Source organism: Drosophila subobscura, chromosome O (assembly GCF_008121235.1).
Source record: "Drosophila subobscura isolate 14011-0131.10 chromosome O, UCBerk_Dsub_1.0, whole genome shotgun sequence".
NCBI lineage: Eukaryota > Metazoa > Arthropoda > Insecta > Diptera > Drosophilidae > Drosophila > Drosophila subobscura.
In genome coordinates, this window is record NC_048533.1 from 13,428,107 (window position 1) to 13,446,262 (window position 18,156).

The 18,156-nt window shown below is 45.2% G+C and overlaps 4 protein-coding genes across 5 annotated transcripts in view; 2 read left to right on the forward strand and 2 right to left on the reverse strand.

Annotated features, from left to right (window-relative positions):
* Positions 1-7,937, reverse strand: part of LOC117897404 (fatty acyl-CoA reductase wat) — a 49,478-nt gene extending 41,541 nt beyond the window's left edge. For both annotated transcript variants that reach the window (XR_004649090.1, XM_034806227.1), the window contains exon 1: positions 7,418-7,937. The gene's annotated coding sequence lies outside the window, so the exon portion shown is untranslated. The remainder of the gene's footprint in view (positions 1-7,417) is intronic.
* A 3,680-nt stretch (positions 7,938-11,617) lies between these two features.
* On the forward strand, positions 11,618-12,205 carry LOC117897324. Its single transcript, XM_034806094.1, has 2 exons — positions 11,618-11,944; positions 12,002-12,205. Exons 1-2 carry the CDS (start codon positions 11,645-11,647, stop codon positions 12,152-12,154), a joined length of 453 nt encoding a protein of 150 aa, XP_034661985.1. The 5' UTR covers positions 11,618-11,644; the 3' UTR covers positions 12,155-12,205.
* Positions 12,206-12,820: 615 nt separating this feature from the next.
* LOC117896965 (SCY1-like protein 2) lies at positions 12,821-16,205 on the forward strand. Its single transcript, XM_034805509.1, has 6 exons — positions 12,821-13,063; positions 13,143-13,742; positions 13,804-14,679; positions 14,747-14,966; positions 15,029-15,214; positions 15,282-16,205. The coding sequence occupies exons 1-6, from the start codon at positions 12,937-12,939 to the stop codon at positions 15,820-15,822; spliced, it is 2,550 nt and encodes an 849-aa protein (XP_034661400.1). The 5' UTR covers positions 12,821-12,936; the 3' UTR covers positions 15,823-16,205.
* Positions 16,206-16,455: 250 nt separating this feature from the next.
* On the reverse strand, positions 16,456-17,911 carry LOC117896966 (beta-1,4-N-acetylgalactosaminyltransferase bre-4). The gene has a single exon (XM_034805510.1). The coding sequence runs from the start codon at positions 17,787-17,789 to the stop codon at positions 16,821-16,823; it is 969 nt and encodes a 322-aa protein (XP_034661401.1). The 5' UTR covers positions 17,790-17,911; the 3' UTR covers positions 16,456-16,820.
* Between the last annotated feature and the right edge of the window lie 245 nt (positions 17,912-18,156).

The window sequence follows — 18,156 nt, forward strand, 5'->3', positions numbered from 1 at the left end:
TAACTAAAGTCAAGGCTGGGCAACTGCAACTGCGAGAGAAATTCAATATCAAAACTTGAATACAGGAAGTGAGCTTGAATTCAGGTTCAACTTTTCATATGAAACCCTAACCACAGTCCCCCCATTGCCCATTGATACGTTTATGAGCGGAAAGTCGGTAGCGGCTTGTTGGCTTATAGTTAGTATCGAGAGTTCCTGTCCCCTTCCCCTCCTGTACCTCCTCTACCCCCTTTTTGCCACTGTTCTGCTGGCCAGTTAGTTTTTGGTCAGTGTGGCCGAAAATGCGCACACAAAACGCGCTTAGCCGGGCTTGGAAATTGGGAGGAGATACAAACGAATGTGAGACAGCGGTCAACGGTGGGCAGGGGGCTGGCGACTTTCGTATGAGTTGTGCAAACAAACCGAAAATCCCCCACGAGCAAGCGAGTCGGACACAAAGTAACGCAGCAGCAGCAGCAGCAGCAAATGTAAAATGCTTCGTAAGCCGTGTATCTGTTGTACGAGTATCTGTGAGACACAAATAGCTTATGCCCGCCAGGCTAAATAGCCAGACTCTAGCCACCGCAGCATTGCCACTCGTGCAACGTGCAACTGGTAACGTTCAACTGCAACTGGAACTGCCTGCGTGTGGAATGGACTCGACTCGGGATACGGATTGGATTGAATCGCCTGGCCAGTTTATCAACGTCTGGAAAACCCGTCCCCGTTCCCCGTTCCCCATTCCCGCATGACGCGCCTGTCCATCTGTCTGTCTGTCCGTCTGCCCCGTGCGACAGTCCGATTTGCAACATTTGGTGTGTGGCTGGCTGGCGGCTGGCTGCTGCTGAAATTATGTCAAACCTGTTTGATTGAAACACTGAAAATTGTCTGTAGATTGTTTTTGCAGCATTGCCCAGTGTGGTGCAACCGCCAGCAGAAAGGGGGTGTAAGGAGCAGTCCGTACCCCAGTGGGGCACCAGCCACCAGACAGTGGGCCACCAGGCCACAGGAACGGGTAACCAACGCAACCAATTCCAGCTGATTGCTCTAATGCTGCCTCATTACAAATGCACAGCATTAGCATTGGCAACGGCAACAACAAAGGATGTAGGCTTTTCTCCAACTTGATATAATATTAGTATGTGGTGGGGGGAAAGTGTGGCATGAACTGATATTTCACGAAACGGGTTGCACGACAGACGACAGGCTACAGCGTGCGCAACAATTTATTTGATGTTTTGTCTGATTTAGGGGGTATTTAGATGTTTCATTCCATTTCCTTGATATTTTACTAGAAATGTTTGACATTAATTGAAGACAAGCAAAGTTATTCAACTGTGAGCCAACACTGTTGGTTAGAGTGTTGGAAAGTAGTGCACATAAACAACTATTAGAAGGCTCTTCAAAAGTGAATTAAAACCATAAGTTTGATTTGTTTACATCTGCAAAAGTTTCACATTTGAACTATTTCACATCTACATTTATCATATGTAAGCTCAAAGTACCTAAGCTAGTGTTGAATAATGCTGCAAAAATATACAAAAATTATAGGAAAACAGGTACAACTGGAATAGCAATTGGTTGGTCAAGTTTTCTCTCATAACATGACCCAAAACGTGCCTAGAATCTCTTTAATTTGTTCTCCTTACAAACTGTGTCATCCATTTTCATAGAAACAAAATCAGATAAAGAAAGTTCAAAATGCCATTCGTTGTTTAATCCTGTACACGTTTATAATTTATATTTATGAATATTCGTGGTGTAAGCTTAATAATGCCGACACAGATCCCTGGCCTGGTTGAGTAGTATCAAAGTTCAGTCAAAGTAATCCCTGGCATCAGTTAAACTTTCAAAGAAATTCCTTTTATTTATTTTTCCGATGCATTTAAACAATTTCCCATCAAAGAAGATTCGGTTGCTGTTTTATAGGTTTTTTCCATTCCATGATATCTGTGTGTGTGTGTATGGTGTGCCTTTCACTGGCCAAAAGCAAACCGAATCGAATGCGAAACGTACATACATATGTATACATATGTACATATATGTATGTACGTACATATATACTCGTAAAATATATGCAAACTCCATAAATGCTTCCTGAATCGAATTTAATTGTATCTGGGCGTGCGTCTGTAACTGTAACCGTATCTCTACTCTACGAATGTGTATGTACGCATCTGTTTCTGTATCTGTATCTGCATCCTCTCCACTGAGCGATGTTGTCTATCCATCTCGATGTGGATGCATGCCTGTCCCTGCCACAGTCCCTGCCCTTGTCCCTGTCCCTGTCCAGCGCCCCTTCCTGTACATCTGCTGGCTGCCAACGTTGCGGCTTTCTGGTTTAATTGGCTGCGGGAATATTCCATGTGATTACTTAATGAGCCCCAACTTATGTTTACTACGCGAAACATTGGTTCGCTTCGGCTCGAATCGGCTGGGATATCATCGCTCCGTTCGCTCCTGAACAAAAGTTAAAAGGTTAACAGTGGCAGAAAAACACAAAAAAGAAGGAAAAACGAAATAATTCCGCAGCAGTACAACAATTGTGGCACATCCACATAGGTAGGGTAGGGTAGCGGTGCGGGACGCGGCGGTGCAGTTTCAGTTGCGGTGCGAGATGCGGAGGCGTGTGCACGTAGTTTATTATTCAATTATGCATTCATTAAGGTACATAATTAATAATTTAATTAAAGGTAGCACTGGGTAGTGCATCAATTTGTGGCAATGTTTCCTTTATTACTCATTTTCACGCACTCTGACTCTGCCGAATATAATCGTAACGAATCGAATCGAATCGAATCGAATGGAGAGTGGCAGACGAGACGAGACTGCGGAGCAGGCGGTTCCACATGATCGCTTTAGGAAGTTGCAGGCAACTTGAGCCACTGCTCTGCTGGCTGTGGCATGCGTGACTTCCGATTGAAATTGAATGCCACATCTTACAGTTTATTGCCTGCCAAATCATGCAAATCATTGTTCCATGTGCATGGTAGGCGGCCGCCGCTTGGCTTGTGCCTCATCGATGATGACTTGCCGAAAGTGAACTCTCAATGAATCGGTTTATTCCGAGATCTAATGAAATTAGCAAACATTTCTAGAAATATCATTGAATACCTACAAGTTCTGGCTGATCCCCGAAGTTTCTTCTAACTGCTTCAAGGAGCACAGGTTGAATTTAATTCCAAGCTCTTTGCAGACCTCCTGCCTGATTGAAGGTTAAGTGCCACTCCATAATGTAACCTCCTAAACAAGCGGCAGCATCTGCCCGGTCTCTAGGCCAGCATCGTCTGCTCTTGGCCAAACTCTAATTTATGTCTTTATGGCACATTACATTCAAGACAATTCACTTGCTTTATAACCTGTTAAAGTAAGTCTTTTACGGCTGCGAAGGCGGCACCAGCGTTGGCTTATCGGACCAGCCACCAGCCACCAGCCAGCAGCTACCAGCAGCAGCAGCACTTGGCCGGAGATCAAAGCCAGGCCATGCCATGGTAATGACCCAGTTGGCTGTGTGTGATGGCAGTGCAAACCTTTTTGGCTTGGCAAACCTTTAGCCGTCAATGATGGTTGATGCATAATTAAAAATCCATTGCAGGATGTGCCTGGCCGATTTAATCACTAAATGTGCGAGTTATGGGCCCAGCCGTAATTGGGCCGAAACGTTGACAAACATTAGGCCAAAAGCGAACAGAAAATAGCCCCAAAGAAAAGCGAAAACGTTGGCAATATTACGTGCGCCGTTTACCCCCACGTCTGGGCCAATTGAAATGGCTTTAACCTTTCGCTTGGCAATGGCCAAGAAGTGACCAGCTGGTTCTTGCTCTGTCGCTGGCTCTGTCTCTGTCGCTGGCTCTTCATTCAGAACCAGAATGCCTTGCCCAAAACCCAAACCCAAACCCAAACCCAGACCCAGAGGCTGGCCCAAGCTCAAGCTCAGAGACGAGGCGCGCGCACACACAGTCAAGGCATTCAGGTGCATTTATTGCAATTAAACACTTGTTACTGCCAAAGTTGCAAACCGCAAAAACAACGCCACATCTAACAAGAAGCCAAGCCAAGCCAAGCCAGCCAGCTAGCCAGCCAACTAAGATTAATATTACGGCCGGGCCACGATTCGACAATTCAGCCAACGTTTCACGTTCGGTTCGCTCAACGATGCCACAGCAGCAGCAGCAGCAGCAGCAGCACTCTGAACGATCCAGCGACGATTTGCTTAGAATGCGACAACCGCCAGGCCCCAAATAAAAGCCAAAGTGCTGACCTTGTCAGTGGCTACTGCTGGCTCTGGCTCTGCCTCTGCTACTGCCACTGCCTCTGACTGTTGCTGCTAAATCTCGAGTGGTTTTCCTTGTGTTTGATTTTTCAATTTTTGCAGCACAAAGCGAGCACGAACACACACACACACACTCGCACACACACACTTTGCACACACAATTGCATTTGAAAGAGAGAGAAAAAATGTGTGCAGTAAGTGCAACGATTTACAGTTGGTAGAAACAAATTGGAAAACACTTTACATGTGCAATGTGTGCCCGAATGTATTTCTCTTTTACTTTTTTTGTAGCACTGCAACTGGACTCGCACTCACATTCTGTATCTGTGTGTGTCTGTATCTATTAATCCATAATTAAATCACATTCAATTTAGATCAACTGACCTGTCTGAATGAGGCTCTCAAAAATGTATGTGGCTGGAATTTAGAAATTATATCTAGGCAGCGGCAGTTGCATATGTAATGAGCGTCACATCAGAATTACTCTGCCGAAATATAATTACAGAAATGAAATGAAAAATATGAAATTCAATGTTCATATAGAAAATGTTATACATTTGTTTTGCTTACCTATAAAATAGTTTAATGTTGGTTAGAAGAGTTAATCAGAGTCATGGGAAAACATTTGCAAATTCCTTCATGGGGAAGACCTTATGGGCATAATTGAATAGATACTTCATACAGCTTTTCAATTAAGATGTTCTCAGGCAGATTCAGGGTCAAAAGACAAAGATATTTATGCATAAAGCATGTCTCGAGGCATCGCATACCAAGTCTTGCAGCATGCACGAGGCGGCAAATGGCAAAACGAATTGTGGCCAAGAGCTGCGCTTTGCTTTGGCACTGGCCAAGTCGTAGCTGCTTGGCAATATTCGCGCATTTATCGATTGCAAATCAATTTCATACAATTCCACATCTCACGTAACTTTTGGCCCGACTGTGCTCTGGCTCTCGGGGTTGGTTTGGTTCCTTCTCTGGCCCGGGCTCTGGCTCTGGCTGTGGGTCTGGCAGTGCCTCCCGTCTACCGTCTCTACCGTCTCTCCGCGTGTGCAATGCATTGCTGCCGGATTACCCGATTAATGCTGCCTGCATACAAATTGGCGCATTTACGTTTCGTACGGATCGGTGCTCAGGTGAGGCGCATCCACATCCACATCCACAAGATACAGACACGCGCCTGCACTCGTTAGCAGAGCGTCTGGGCATTGGGTTTCCTTTGGCATTCAGGCAGCCCGCTAGGTACCTTAGCTTGAACATTGCATAAACAACAAACGAAATGAAAACTGCTCCACGAAGGGGGGGGTAAGGTGAGGTGCGAAATATAAGCTACACCTCGATATGTGAATGCAAATTTAGTTTTTGATTTTCGCATGCAAATGGCAAAAGTGTAGGACATTGTCGAGCACTTAAAGCTATCCGCGGACACAGCGAACGCAACTGTCGCCGGCAGCCAAAAAAGCTTCCGGAAAATCCTAATCAGTATGACTGGCACTGGGCCAGTGGCAGTGGCAGTGCAGAGCATCCATGGTAGAGCACAGAGAGGATGCCACCGAGGTGACAACATAAGCAGACTTTTCGCGGGATTTGTCAAATATTTGCGCTACGTTGCGCTCATTCCTATATAACATAAAATGGAAGAAAAAAGCACAAAAAAACAGGAGAACAAAAAACTGCAATGTCCCAATCCCCAACGAATACTCCTGCGAAGGGGAATCCCCCATTTTTTATGTGTGTGTGTGTGTGTTTTTCACGCCTCTTCCAAGGAGTGAGCAAACTTTTATTATTATTTCAATTCTTTTTTTGTGTGATGCTGCTCCCCACAGTTCAAAAAGTTTAATGCTATTTGACTTTGATTCAATGTTTGCATTGTGCCCAGGCACATCATCGATTATTTTTCGCTTGACGCCTCGCGGCAGCCGCAGCCCCCACTCCTCCCCCTCCAGCTGCCTCCACCCCGACAGATCCGAATCCGAGTTCAGTTGTTTGTGGTGGGCAAATGAAATATGTTGGACTACCCGAATAACCGAATAACCTCCACTACACTGACAATACCAAATCACAAGCTGCAGGTACTGGCCTGCACTGACACTGGGCACTGGGCACTGGGCACTGGTGTGGGGGGCTGCGAGTATTTTGATAAATTGCAAATTAATTGAATTGCTATGACATGAAATTTAGCTGGGATTTCATATGCAATAATTAAAGAGTTGTCGGCGAGGGAATACTCGTACAAAGTACTGTCTGAATGCCACTGAATGACAATTGAGTTTTTTTCCGTGCCAAGTTTAGAATTTATAAACTAATTGCTGGAAGGTGCGAGAGCTTGATTGCCGATTGTTCCACACTCATACGACTAGTACCAGCATTTAACTTGAAACTTTCCAGCCTGAATTGTGGCATATATTTCAACAGCAAATAATCCGTAATTTGATCTGTTTTCACTACCTGTAAATTCGTGTAATTTTGCATTTTTTAAAGCCTTTTTGTCAATTAATTTATTGCATCCTTAAAGCTCTGTCAATCGTTCATTTAAATTTTAAGCTTTACAAAAATAAATCCAAATTGCACAAAAAAAGTGGTGAAAATTCTTTAATTTCTCGGCTTCACGTAATTGATTTTAGATTCTTTGATACAATCTGAAGCGTGACAAATATCAATTAAAGCTTTGGGCAAATCCACCAATTTGTAGATGGATCTTGTTTCTTTTAAAACCCACACCGTAACGCGATCATTTAGATATTGATCCGAATAAGCATTTTGTATATATATTTATGACCCAGAAATAGGTGGTTTAATCGAACTCAATCGCTTTTCTGTGGGTTGGGCTCATTGAAACTCGTTTGGCATAAACAAAAATAATGTAATACTCGAGTCCGTATGTGATTATCGATTCTTTGTAGTCTCGACTCTCATTGCACAGGCGAAAACAATGAATTATTTCCCAATTTCGGTGTTTGTGTATAAAATTTGGGAAATTCATTGAAATTTCACACATATTTTGTGTGTGTTGGTCTCTCCTTGCAAGAGCGAATCCAACTCGTTTTTTTGGGTATTTTTTTAGAAAGCCGTTGTCGTACGTAATAGTAATAGCATTTGTCATACGAGTACGAGAGCAGTTTGGGTATTGTAATGCAATCCCAGGCTGTAATTCAAGACTCACCGATTTGCTGGCTCGCTGCCGTCGAGATCCCACGCCCACCGACGGAATGGATTTCGACAAAGGCTAAACAAATGATTTGTACTGTAATGTAATGTATTGTATGTTGGCTTCGTTAATCTGCCACTCGGAATCTTCCTCTCGTGTTTCGTTTTTGTTTTTTTGGATATTTTTGGGTTTTTTCTACACTTTCGAAACTTTGTCAAACGGTTTGTATGCTCTTGCCGCACGCAATGTTGCACAATCTCTAAGTAGTATCGAAAAAAAGCAATTCCAAAAAATTGCGGCAGGCAATGCCAAAAAATTTTCAAACAGGTTGGCAGCTTGCAGTCGGTACTAAAGGGGGTTGAACGCGCGCGCGCACTGATCCGAACCGATCCAAGTGGAGTCCCGGGCTTGAAACAAAAACCAACTAGGAATTTTCCAGACAACGAGAGGAGTCGACAGCGACTAACAGTACGAGCGACGAGCGACGAGCAACGAGCGGCGATCAGCGATACGCGTTCCAGAACCGCGCACTTGGGCAGACGAAAACAGACTCAGCTCGAGCGCGGCTTGCAAAAACCACAACACCTGATGACGCCCGCTGATGACGGCGGCGACGGCGGCTCAGCGGCAGCTCAGCGGCTCAGCGTATCGATGGCTCCGCAGTCGCAGCAGCGCAAGCGCAGCGTTTTTAATATAAGCCAAGCCGAGCAAATAGAGTGGCGCAGAGAGAAAAAGAGAGAGAGAGAGAGAGTAGGGGCCTTAGCTAAGCCCGAGAATATTTTATACGGAATAACAGAGTAAAATCGAAATTTATCTAATTAAAAGTTGTCCAAGCAAATACTCTTCAAATGAAATGAAAAGGAATGCAGCCAAAAAGAAGCACCTTACCTGGTAAGCACTTCCTTCTTGTATTCAATTTTCTATGGCAATGAATTCTTAGATCTTATTGCCATTTATTAATTAGTTTACAATTCATTATCGAACACATATCTGCTAGATATCTTCTCCAATTCCTCTGTGGAATCTCTCTATTAATCCACCAATAAGCCCTTCCTGCTTCTACATTTTACAGGGTAGAATTAGCTATGGAAAATTTATGAACTGCTTATCCCTACTCAACGTCAACCTCAACTTCAACCCAAGACCAGACCTGTTCACATTTGATCTGTGGCCTGCGTGGCAAGGAGGAGTTGAACTAAACCCACACGGACCTTAAATTGAGTCATCGCCATCGCCATCGCCATCGGCAAGTGCAGTCCGCATCCGTTCGGTGGGGCCATTCCAGTGCCACTTGGTATGCCTGCATCGTTCGCCCGGAGACGTCGTTCGACGTAGTTCGCTCATAAATTTTGCATTTGCTGTGTGATTTTCCTTTTTAGACGCGACAAGATTTCACTGATTTTGTATATAATTCTCGTACTCTGGTCTTGGCTGCTTATAATAATATCAATACATAAACATTCTACACATTTGGTTCTTAACGTTGTTGTTGCTGCTGCCGTTGTACTTGTATCACAGGTCCGCCATCAATCACGTAATTCCCAGCGTGTTTTGTAGCCCGTCCATCTATATCTTGGCACTGTATCTTCTCACAGCGCGAACAAAGGCAGTGCCAAAAAAAAAAACAAAAAGCCAAAGCAGCGCAACAAACACACAAGTCGAGGGTATAAATAAATGATGTTTGAAACAAAAGGCCCATTAATGACAAATATAAAGTAAGAGAAAATAAAAAATATATTTGCGAGTCCGTCGTTGCATATTAATTATGCCCTCCCCGCCATCAAAAGGTACTCAAGTGCACACTTCTCTAGACGATCCGATCTTGTTCAGTTCTACTCAGACAGCACTTGGCAAAGCACACTCGAAATCGTTCAACATGATTCACTTATCATTCGATTGGCATTAATGAAGTATTTATTTTGGCGGTTCAAAGTACAAGAGAATTTACTCTCGTCATCATGCGTCGATATTAAATGATTTCTTCCAGATCATTCCATTCTTAATTAGGTATTTCTGAATGAGAATCTTGTATTACTTTATTTGGCTTTGCTTATTCTTCAGTCCACTGCAAGCTAGAAATACTTTTGTATTAGCTTAAAAGCAATTATTTAATACTCAACTGGATTGACATTCTCCCCAGACATGATGCAAATTGAATTGTAATCAACGAAAACGAGTTCTTGAGCTTGCAATAAAAATTGTGTCATAAAATGTGTTCAGCGAAAGTTGACCTTCGCTTAAGAACTAAATCCAAATGGCAAATATCAAACAAATCCATCTAAATGGTTGCACCCACAGCATTTGGCAGCAACTTGCCAAGTCATTCGGGTTTTTACCACCAACTCACACCTACATACATAATTCTGACAAATCAACAAACAAATGCGAGCAACAAAAGTGCCAAAAGCAAGAGATATCAATGTCAATGTCTGGAAGCTGCAAATCCGAAAGGCAATTGCCAAGGCAAATTTGTGAGGGAGACTCGTGCCGACTCGAAATTCCGCTCGTCACTGCATAATTATTGGAGATTTCGGAGCGATGAGAGGAGCATACTATACGGCTAGTTGTTGGTAATTTGCCGTTGCCATTTGCCGTTTGCCATTGCCGTTCCTGCCGTGATTTACTATTGACTCTTGTGTGTCAGGCTCCTTGATTTATTTTATGGCTGAACGGGAGCTCCCATCCACTCCTTATAAAAATATCAGTCACGATAGAACGCAAAAATTACCAGCACATTGGCGAGAAAGTGTGTAGAATGTGGTGCGGAGTGCTGCGCTGGCTGGAACACACCGACATGGATGAACGGAGTCGGAGCCGAAGCCCATTGAAATTCAGAGCGGGTTCAAAGACGGTCGGCCACGGCAACTAATCGTGCAAACAACAACTCACCGAATTGCATAGAGCAACATCTTCATGGAGGGGGATAACCCCGACCATACGGGGATTTCGTTGGAGAGCGCTAAGAGCTGAGAGCTGGTGACCGGAATGGCGTTAAAGTCCCCCCCAAAGTCACCAAAGCGATTCAGCTAAATGCATTCGAGTGCTTTATTGATTGGGTTTCGTGTGTGTGTGTGTGTGTGTGTGTGTGTTAAGGCAAGAAGTATAAAATCTATTAATTTTGCTGTGGGGATAAGCAAATGCATCTCAAGTGGCTCTCTCACTGTGCGACTGTGACTCTGACAGTGGCAGGCCAGGTCTCAGTTGACGTCGACACGGCCGAGACGCGGACACGGACATGCCACCGCTGTTGCTGTTGATGTTGCTGTTTTGTTGTTGTTGCTGTTGACAGGTGTTGACAGTGCAACGAGCCATTAACGAAAACATGGAAATGTTTAGCCAGTTAGTCAGACAGTTTAGAGTTCAATCTGACTAACAGATTTGTACTGGAACTGGCCCAAAACAGAACCGCCAAATCACTTCAACTTTGTCCCCAGCGACGACTGTATGACACTCAACTCGACGCGTGAATTATGGTGCATGCATCATCATATTTGTGGCACTCGGAATATTTTACAAATATATTCGCCCTTAAACTTGACTTCCGACTTTTGCCCGATTGAGAAGCCAAAGGTGGAAACACCTACCACAATGAGTCGAGAGTTGCGGAAAACTCTTTCCCTGGTCTGCCCGATCAATGCCAAAGTGCAGACAGACTAACAGACGGTCAGTCGTAAAAGCCAAGTTAACGCACTGTGACTAAAATGCAGAAGCATTTAAATAATAATTACGCGATGACGGCCACAAAGTTCGGATGGAAATACAATGTACTTAGTCAAGGTATTGTGGCGCAATATTGTTGTGCACCGGCAGGAGTTTGACTAGTTAATAGATTGAATGAATTGTTTTGTTTAACATTGTCAGAGGTTGAGCTAAAAATACGCCATGCGAATAAATATGCATTCAGCGTTTTAGCGTTTTGTTTTGAACTCAAACTAGAGGGTAACAGAATGGTGGTCCGCTAACGAGAACTCAATTGATTGATTGCCCGCTAATGTACATACAAATCTATAAATTCAGGCGAGTTTTTTACACATGTTCATGTACCCAAATGATGATGGGGGGTGGCAAACAAAAGCGTGGAGACCGCATTAAACATTCCACATAAACCATTCTGCCAGCATGAGGAGAGTGCTGGCCATTTGTCTGCTCCAGGTGCTCTTGCAGCATTATTTCAGTGTATTTAATTGAATATTTAAAGTGAAGAATCGTTAATAAAATACTCTTTTCAGGGCGCCACAATCTTCAAGATGACCAACGCCGTCTGCGAATCCTACAACAAATCCTGGGTGGAGTTTGGTGTCTGCCGCTTGAGGGCTATCAGTCGGAACAAGGTGTGCCTCAATCTGGATGCCATGCTGCATCATCCGGTCACAAATGTGTTTGTCAAAGCGCAGCTCATGAAGCGTGCCAACGGCTACAAGCCCTGGCTGTACAAAGTCAACTTTGATGGCTGCCAGTTCATTCGGAGGCGCAACAGTGCATTGATACGCATAGTTTGGGACCTCTTCAAGGAATTCTCCACGATCAATCATACGTGTCCTTATGTGGTGAGTCAATAAGGTAGGATTTTTCGTTGGGAAATATCTAAGAGCTTCCATTTGCAGGGCATGCAGAGGATCAGGGACTTCCATTTGAGAACCGAAAAGCTGCCAACACCCATACCAACGGGCGATTATCTGCTACTCATCGACTGGATATTCAACAAAAAGACGCAGGCTGCCACAAATATTTACTTCACCTTCGTGGAGGACCTTTGAACGAGCAACACGTGGCGTTGACAGTCCTCAATAAAACCATTTAGCAGCGCGTTTTCCACATTAACAAATCATATGGAGATCACCGCTCTTGATTATAGTTAATAATTAACAAAAAACCAGGCAACAGTTATGGAGCAGACCGTATAACCTTAATCAGACTCTGTCATGCCTGAAGTATTTTCTGGTTGCTGCAGCAAAACATTCCTCCTAATGGTAACACATCGGGAGAATACAAATTATGTTATTAAACAAATTTGTTGGGGAGGCTTGATCTGCGACCACCAGCAGGCTCACCTTGTCAACAAAGAGGCGGTACCAATAAGTGCCGGCTATAGAAAAATAATTGCCAATTACAGAGATTTAAAATTCAAGTTCCGTTTAGAGGGAGGCAAAACAAAGCAAACGGACAATTTGAATGCGCATTTAAAAAGTTCCGCATTGTGCAACACTGAGGATGATTGTGTTGTTTTGATCGTTTTAACGCAGTTTGTGTTGTGACAAGTTTCCATTAATTATCTCCTCTTGAAAACATTGATTGACATAGAAAATTAAAACAAAAAAGATATATTTTGACAACAATTGCGGTTTATTTCGGAGTGCCAGGCGGTATATTTTAGCATAAATCCGCGGTCACACTGTTAATAAAGACCCGATTTTGTAATCGGACTATCGGCCATCACTAATTATTATTGATTACTAAAACAAAAAGAATTTTGCAAAAACGTATTTTGCAATTACCTCTGGACCCGTTGCTGCTGCAAAATCACACATATCTAGGCAGGATGGACATGATAAACAAATTCTACTCGTCAGCAGTGCACACGGTGTCCACGCTGTCGGGTGTGCTGCCCGGCAACAACGTAACACGGGAGTACGAGGTCCTGGAACAGGTGTGCACCGCCGGAGTGGGTGAGTGAGAGTGGGAGTGGGGGTGGGGGAGAGCAACGTTAACAGATTGCGACTTATATCACATCCTACACATGCACAGGTCTCATGTGGAAGGTCTACAATGGCTACAAAAAGAGCACAAAGCAGGAAGTGTCCGTTTTTGTGTTCGAAAAGAAGCTCCTGGAACGCTGGTCCAAAGACGACAGAGAGACGATGCTGGAGACACTGCGACGGGGCGTGCAGCAGCTAACCAAAATCCGACATCCGCATGTGCTGACGGTGCAGCATCCGCTGGAGGAGAGTCGCGACTCGTTGGCCTTTGCCACGGAGCCCGTTTTCGCCTCGCTGTCTAACGTCGTCGGAGATGCCGTGCGCTCCGAGAAGAAGCTGTACGACGTGGAAATCCGACACGGTCTGCTGCAGCTGTTTGACGGCCTGCAGTTCCTGCACAACGACGCCAAAATCGTTCACCGCAACATCAGTGCCGAGACGATTGTGATCAACAAGAATCGCAGCTGGAAGTTGTTTGGCTTCGATTTTTGCATAGCCAATCAGCCGGCAACGGATGGCACACCGCATTGGCCTTGCCGCGAGTACACCACATCGATGCATGTTCTGGCCCAGCCCAGTCTGGAGTACACGGCGCCCGAGCTGGCCCTGAACAGTGTGAATACCCCGGACAGTGATCTCTTCTCCTTGGGTTCGTGCACTAAATAATTGTGCTAAAGGCATTTGCAATAATCTCCCACAATCCCTCACAGGTGTGCTCATCTTTACCATTTATGCGGGCAAGCCTTTGAAGATGTTTGGCAGCGACTACAGCGGCTTCAGGCGATATTGCAACGAATTGAATCAGCGCAAGTATCCAGCAATGAACGCCGTTCCCAATGAGCTGACGGAGAGTCTGAAGGCGCTGCTGCATCCCAGCGCTAGTTTGCGGCCCAAACTGCACGAGCTCAAGCAGATCGTGTACTTCCAGGATGTGGGCGTGAAGACGCTCAGCTATCTGGACTCGCTGTACCAGTGGGACAATCTGCAAAAGTCCAAGTTCTACAAGGGACTGCCGCAAATCATTCCTACGCTGCCGCACCGCGTGAATCTGCACTCGATTCTGCCTTATCTGGTCAAGGAGTTCGTCAACTCGCCAATGATTCCGTTTGTGCTGCCCAATGTCCTGCTGATAGCCGAGATGAGCAGCCAGCGGGAGTACTGTGACCACATTCTACCCCATCTGAAGCCCATCTTCAAGCTGACGGATCCCATACAGATTCTGCTGATATTCATGCAAAAAATGGATCTCCTGCTGAAGCTCACACCCGCAGAGGACGTGAAGCAGAGTGTGCTGCCGCTGCTGTATCGCTCGTTGGAGTGCGACATGCCCCAGATCCAGGAACTCTGTCTGGCCGTGCTGCCCACATTCTCCACGCTGATCGACTACAACGCCATGAAGAACTCGGTGCTGCCGCGCATTAAGAAGCTTTGCCTGCAGAGCAGCAATGTGTCGGTGAAGGTCAACTGTCTGATATCCATAGGCAAGCTGCTGGAGAACCTCGACAAGTGGCTGGTGCTGGACGAGATTCTGCCCTTCCTGCAGCAAATACAAAGCCGCGAGCCAGCCATTATCATGGGCATCATAGGTGAGAGTCGCAGTCTTTGCCTCAATTGTGTTTCCACCACTTACATTCTTTTGTCGTTGCCCAAAAGGTATCTACAAAATAGCCATGACCAACACGAAGCTGGGAATCACGAAGGATGTGATGGCACACAAGTGCGTGCCATTCCTAGTGCCTCTTAGCGTGGAGAATGGCCTGACCATTGCTCAATTTAATACGATAATAGCACTGATCAAGGAGATGTTGGGCCGCGTGGAGCAAGAGCAGCGCGAAAAGTTGCAGCAACTCTCCACCATCCAGCGCGACAATAAGTAAGATCGAAGCTTGTTCCCTTGGAATGCTTTTATTGAGATTTATTTAATATAATTTGCAGACCCAAAGATGCTTCCGAGATATTGGCCAACGAAATGGAGAGCAGCACAATTTCCGCCTCTAGTGCCAGCAATGGCAACAAGAACCACGATGACATGTTCTCCGGCTTTACGGTGGGTCAGTCACAGGGTGCACCAGTCGCCGCTGCCAGCACTCCGGCGCCCATGAAGAACAGGGAACAGCTCAAGTAGGAGTCAGCCGACACAGCACAAAGCACTGAAAACTCAAGAATCCAAATCCTTTTGCTATTCCAGAATATCGCACAATACAATGAACATGCAAGCCGTGGCGCCCGCACTGCCCGCAGCACCCACAACAGCAGGAGGAGCATCAGCAGCTACAAAGCCAGACATTCTTTCCTCGCTGATGCAAAGCAACCTGAGCAGCCTGGCACCAGCGCCCAGTACCAACAATGGCTGGCACAGTGCCAATCCGCTGGTGATGAACCACCAGCTCGCATCACCGCAGGCCAGCAACAATAACTTCTCATCGCTGGACAATCTGGATCCCTTTGGAAGTGGCAGTGGCAGTGGGGGCGTCCCTAAGCCAAGCAATACGAACGGTGCCAATATGTACACGCTGCAGCAGCCACAAGTAAATTATATCTATCCAACGGGCTACAGCTTGAACAGCATTCAGCAGCAGCAGCAGCAGCAGCAGAGTCTGGCCATGAACAAGGCCATGGCGCAACCAGCCACACTCGTGCCGCAGACGCAGTCACAGTTGATGCAGGCAACTGATAACCAGAACCTCAATGCACTCTCCCAGCAGGACATACTTAACTTCTTGAACTAGACACAGTCGTAGCCAAATTAACCAATTCCATATATTTAATATACATTAATTTACCTGTACGAATGTGGGTGTCCCTTATGTGAGTGTGTGTGTGTGTCTGTTTAAAACATTTTAAATTATATGTACTTATATTATGTAGATTTTAACGCAGGTGAAGTGCGGGTCCTATTGGTCCGGGCAGCCTGTTCGTTGTCACATTCCGCAAACGCAAACGATATCAAATGTGAAACGATGCATGTAGCATTAATTTTAGTGTATGTATTATTATTGTTAGCTAGACAAAAAGCCAACCAACCAACTATCCATGTACTTGTCCTCCCCTCCCCCCTCCGGTGCATTGTGCAATTGCTCCTTAATTATATTTTACAATATATATCAATTCGAGAGCTGTTTGACTTATCTTTTTATGTAAATTTAGCAACTCTAACCAAGCAGAATCAACGACTAGGTGTCTAGCCTTTTCAAGGGATTCTTTACATACAGCAAATAATCATTTAAATTCGATCCCAAGTACAAGTAGCCGTCAAGTTCGAGTGAGATTTCACTTTTATTATTTATTTTATTTTCATCGAAAATTATATTTCCAATCTGTTCTGTTGTGTGGATTAAATCCTCCAAAAGTAAACAAACAATTTGCACATTTTTTCATTCATTTATTATTTTTGGCAGATGGCAGAGCGTGTGGTGCTTAATCATGATTAATTATAGTCTTATTGAAAAGATTTCCACATTGTACTACTATTTTCCATAACAGCTTTGTTTCCCGTCTTAGCCTAATGAGTGGAGATATCACGATTAAAGTATCTAATCTCTTGCTAAACTACATTTTGTGCATCCCAAATCTAAAACAATTCAAAATGCCAGCCACTAAAAAGTGCGACTAACTAACAAGCCCCCGGGTTGGGTGGATATCCACCACTGATATCCTAGTCCTAGTGCTAGTTCCCTAACAAATAGTTAAAAGCTAAAAGCTAATTAACAATACTGAGTGGCCGCACTCAGGTCTCCACCAGAATGTGCGTAAACAGGCTGTGCATTCGTCGTTCCACCTCCTTGTAGACCAGCGAGTTGAGGCCATCCATGTGCTGACGCATTTTAGCAGCTCGAAGCAGGGCCACACGATTCTCATTGCGATGCTCCGGCTTGTGCTTCAGCATCGTGTATTCACTGTACTCCGGTGCAAAGCGGCAGATGCCAATCGCCTCGGCCATTATGCGCACATAGAGATCGTCGTCCTCGCCGCCCCAGCCATGGTAGAGATTGGACATGCCGTTTATCTGCTTAAACTGCAAGGAAGTGATGGACACCACACCGCCAAAGAGGCCTTGGTAGGGCAGGTGGAAGCGCCAGTGGTCCAGCGCAGAGCACATGTGACGCGGCTTCTCCACACAGGCGTACATCTGGGCAGAGTTGAGCGGCATGAGGTCCACGTCGTGCAGGATGAGGCACGGAAAACCGTACTCGGCCGCCACCTTGGCGCCAATGTTGAAGAGCATGGCGCGGTTGAAGGGCTTTTGGTCGTACTGCTCGACAAGAAATATTCGATAATGGATCAGTTGCTGGCGCAGATAGTTGTGCATGTAGGTGAGGAAGGCGTGTAGCTGCTTCTCCCGCTGCCGGTACGGCACAATGATGGCGGTGCTGTAACGCGCCTGACAATGCTCCGGCATGAATTCGCCTCCTGGCCTGATCTCCTCCTCATGCTGGACGTTCTCGTGGTAGTGGGCGCTGCTGTACACAAATCTGTTGTTGGCAATGATGTCCGTGTAGGTGCACTCGAACACCTCCTGCAGGGAGACATTGAGCGTGACCTGCGGCAGCAGCGCCTCCTCTATGTGAGCGCCATCGATGTAGTCGTAGTGGGACGCAAACCGGAAGGGCAGCGCCAAGTACACGATGAGCGTAACGATTCCAATGGTCTTCAGCAAGTCGTAAATGTGGAGGCGATACGGGATCCGTACAAACATTATGTTGGAGCGGGGTCTGGACACGAACACCTGCCACACAACTGTAACACATATCCGTCAATATTTGAATTATTTGATCAAAGTGTAATATAAGGCTTGTTATGCAGACAGCACCAGGGCTGCACAGGCACTGCAGACTGAATCATTAAGCTAAGAGGTGCTTCAGATAAAATAATTGCAAAATGCTAAACCAATAAAGAGATAAGATGCCCAAAGTTTTTGAACTGATAAGCTAAAATAACATTGGGCTGGAGTTGATGGAAAATGCAATGGGATATTATAAGAGAAACTTCAAAGCCAATATGCAATTGAAGAGATACGAAAAAAAACCGGTAAATTAGAGAAGCTGTGACACTTATTGCGACAG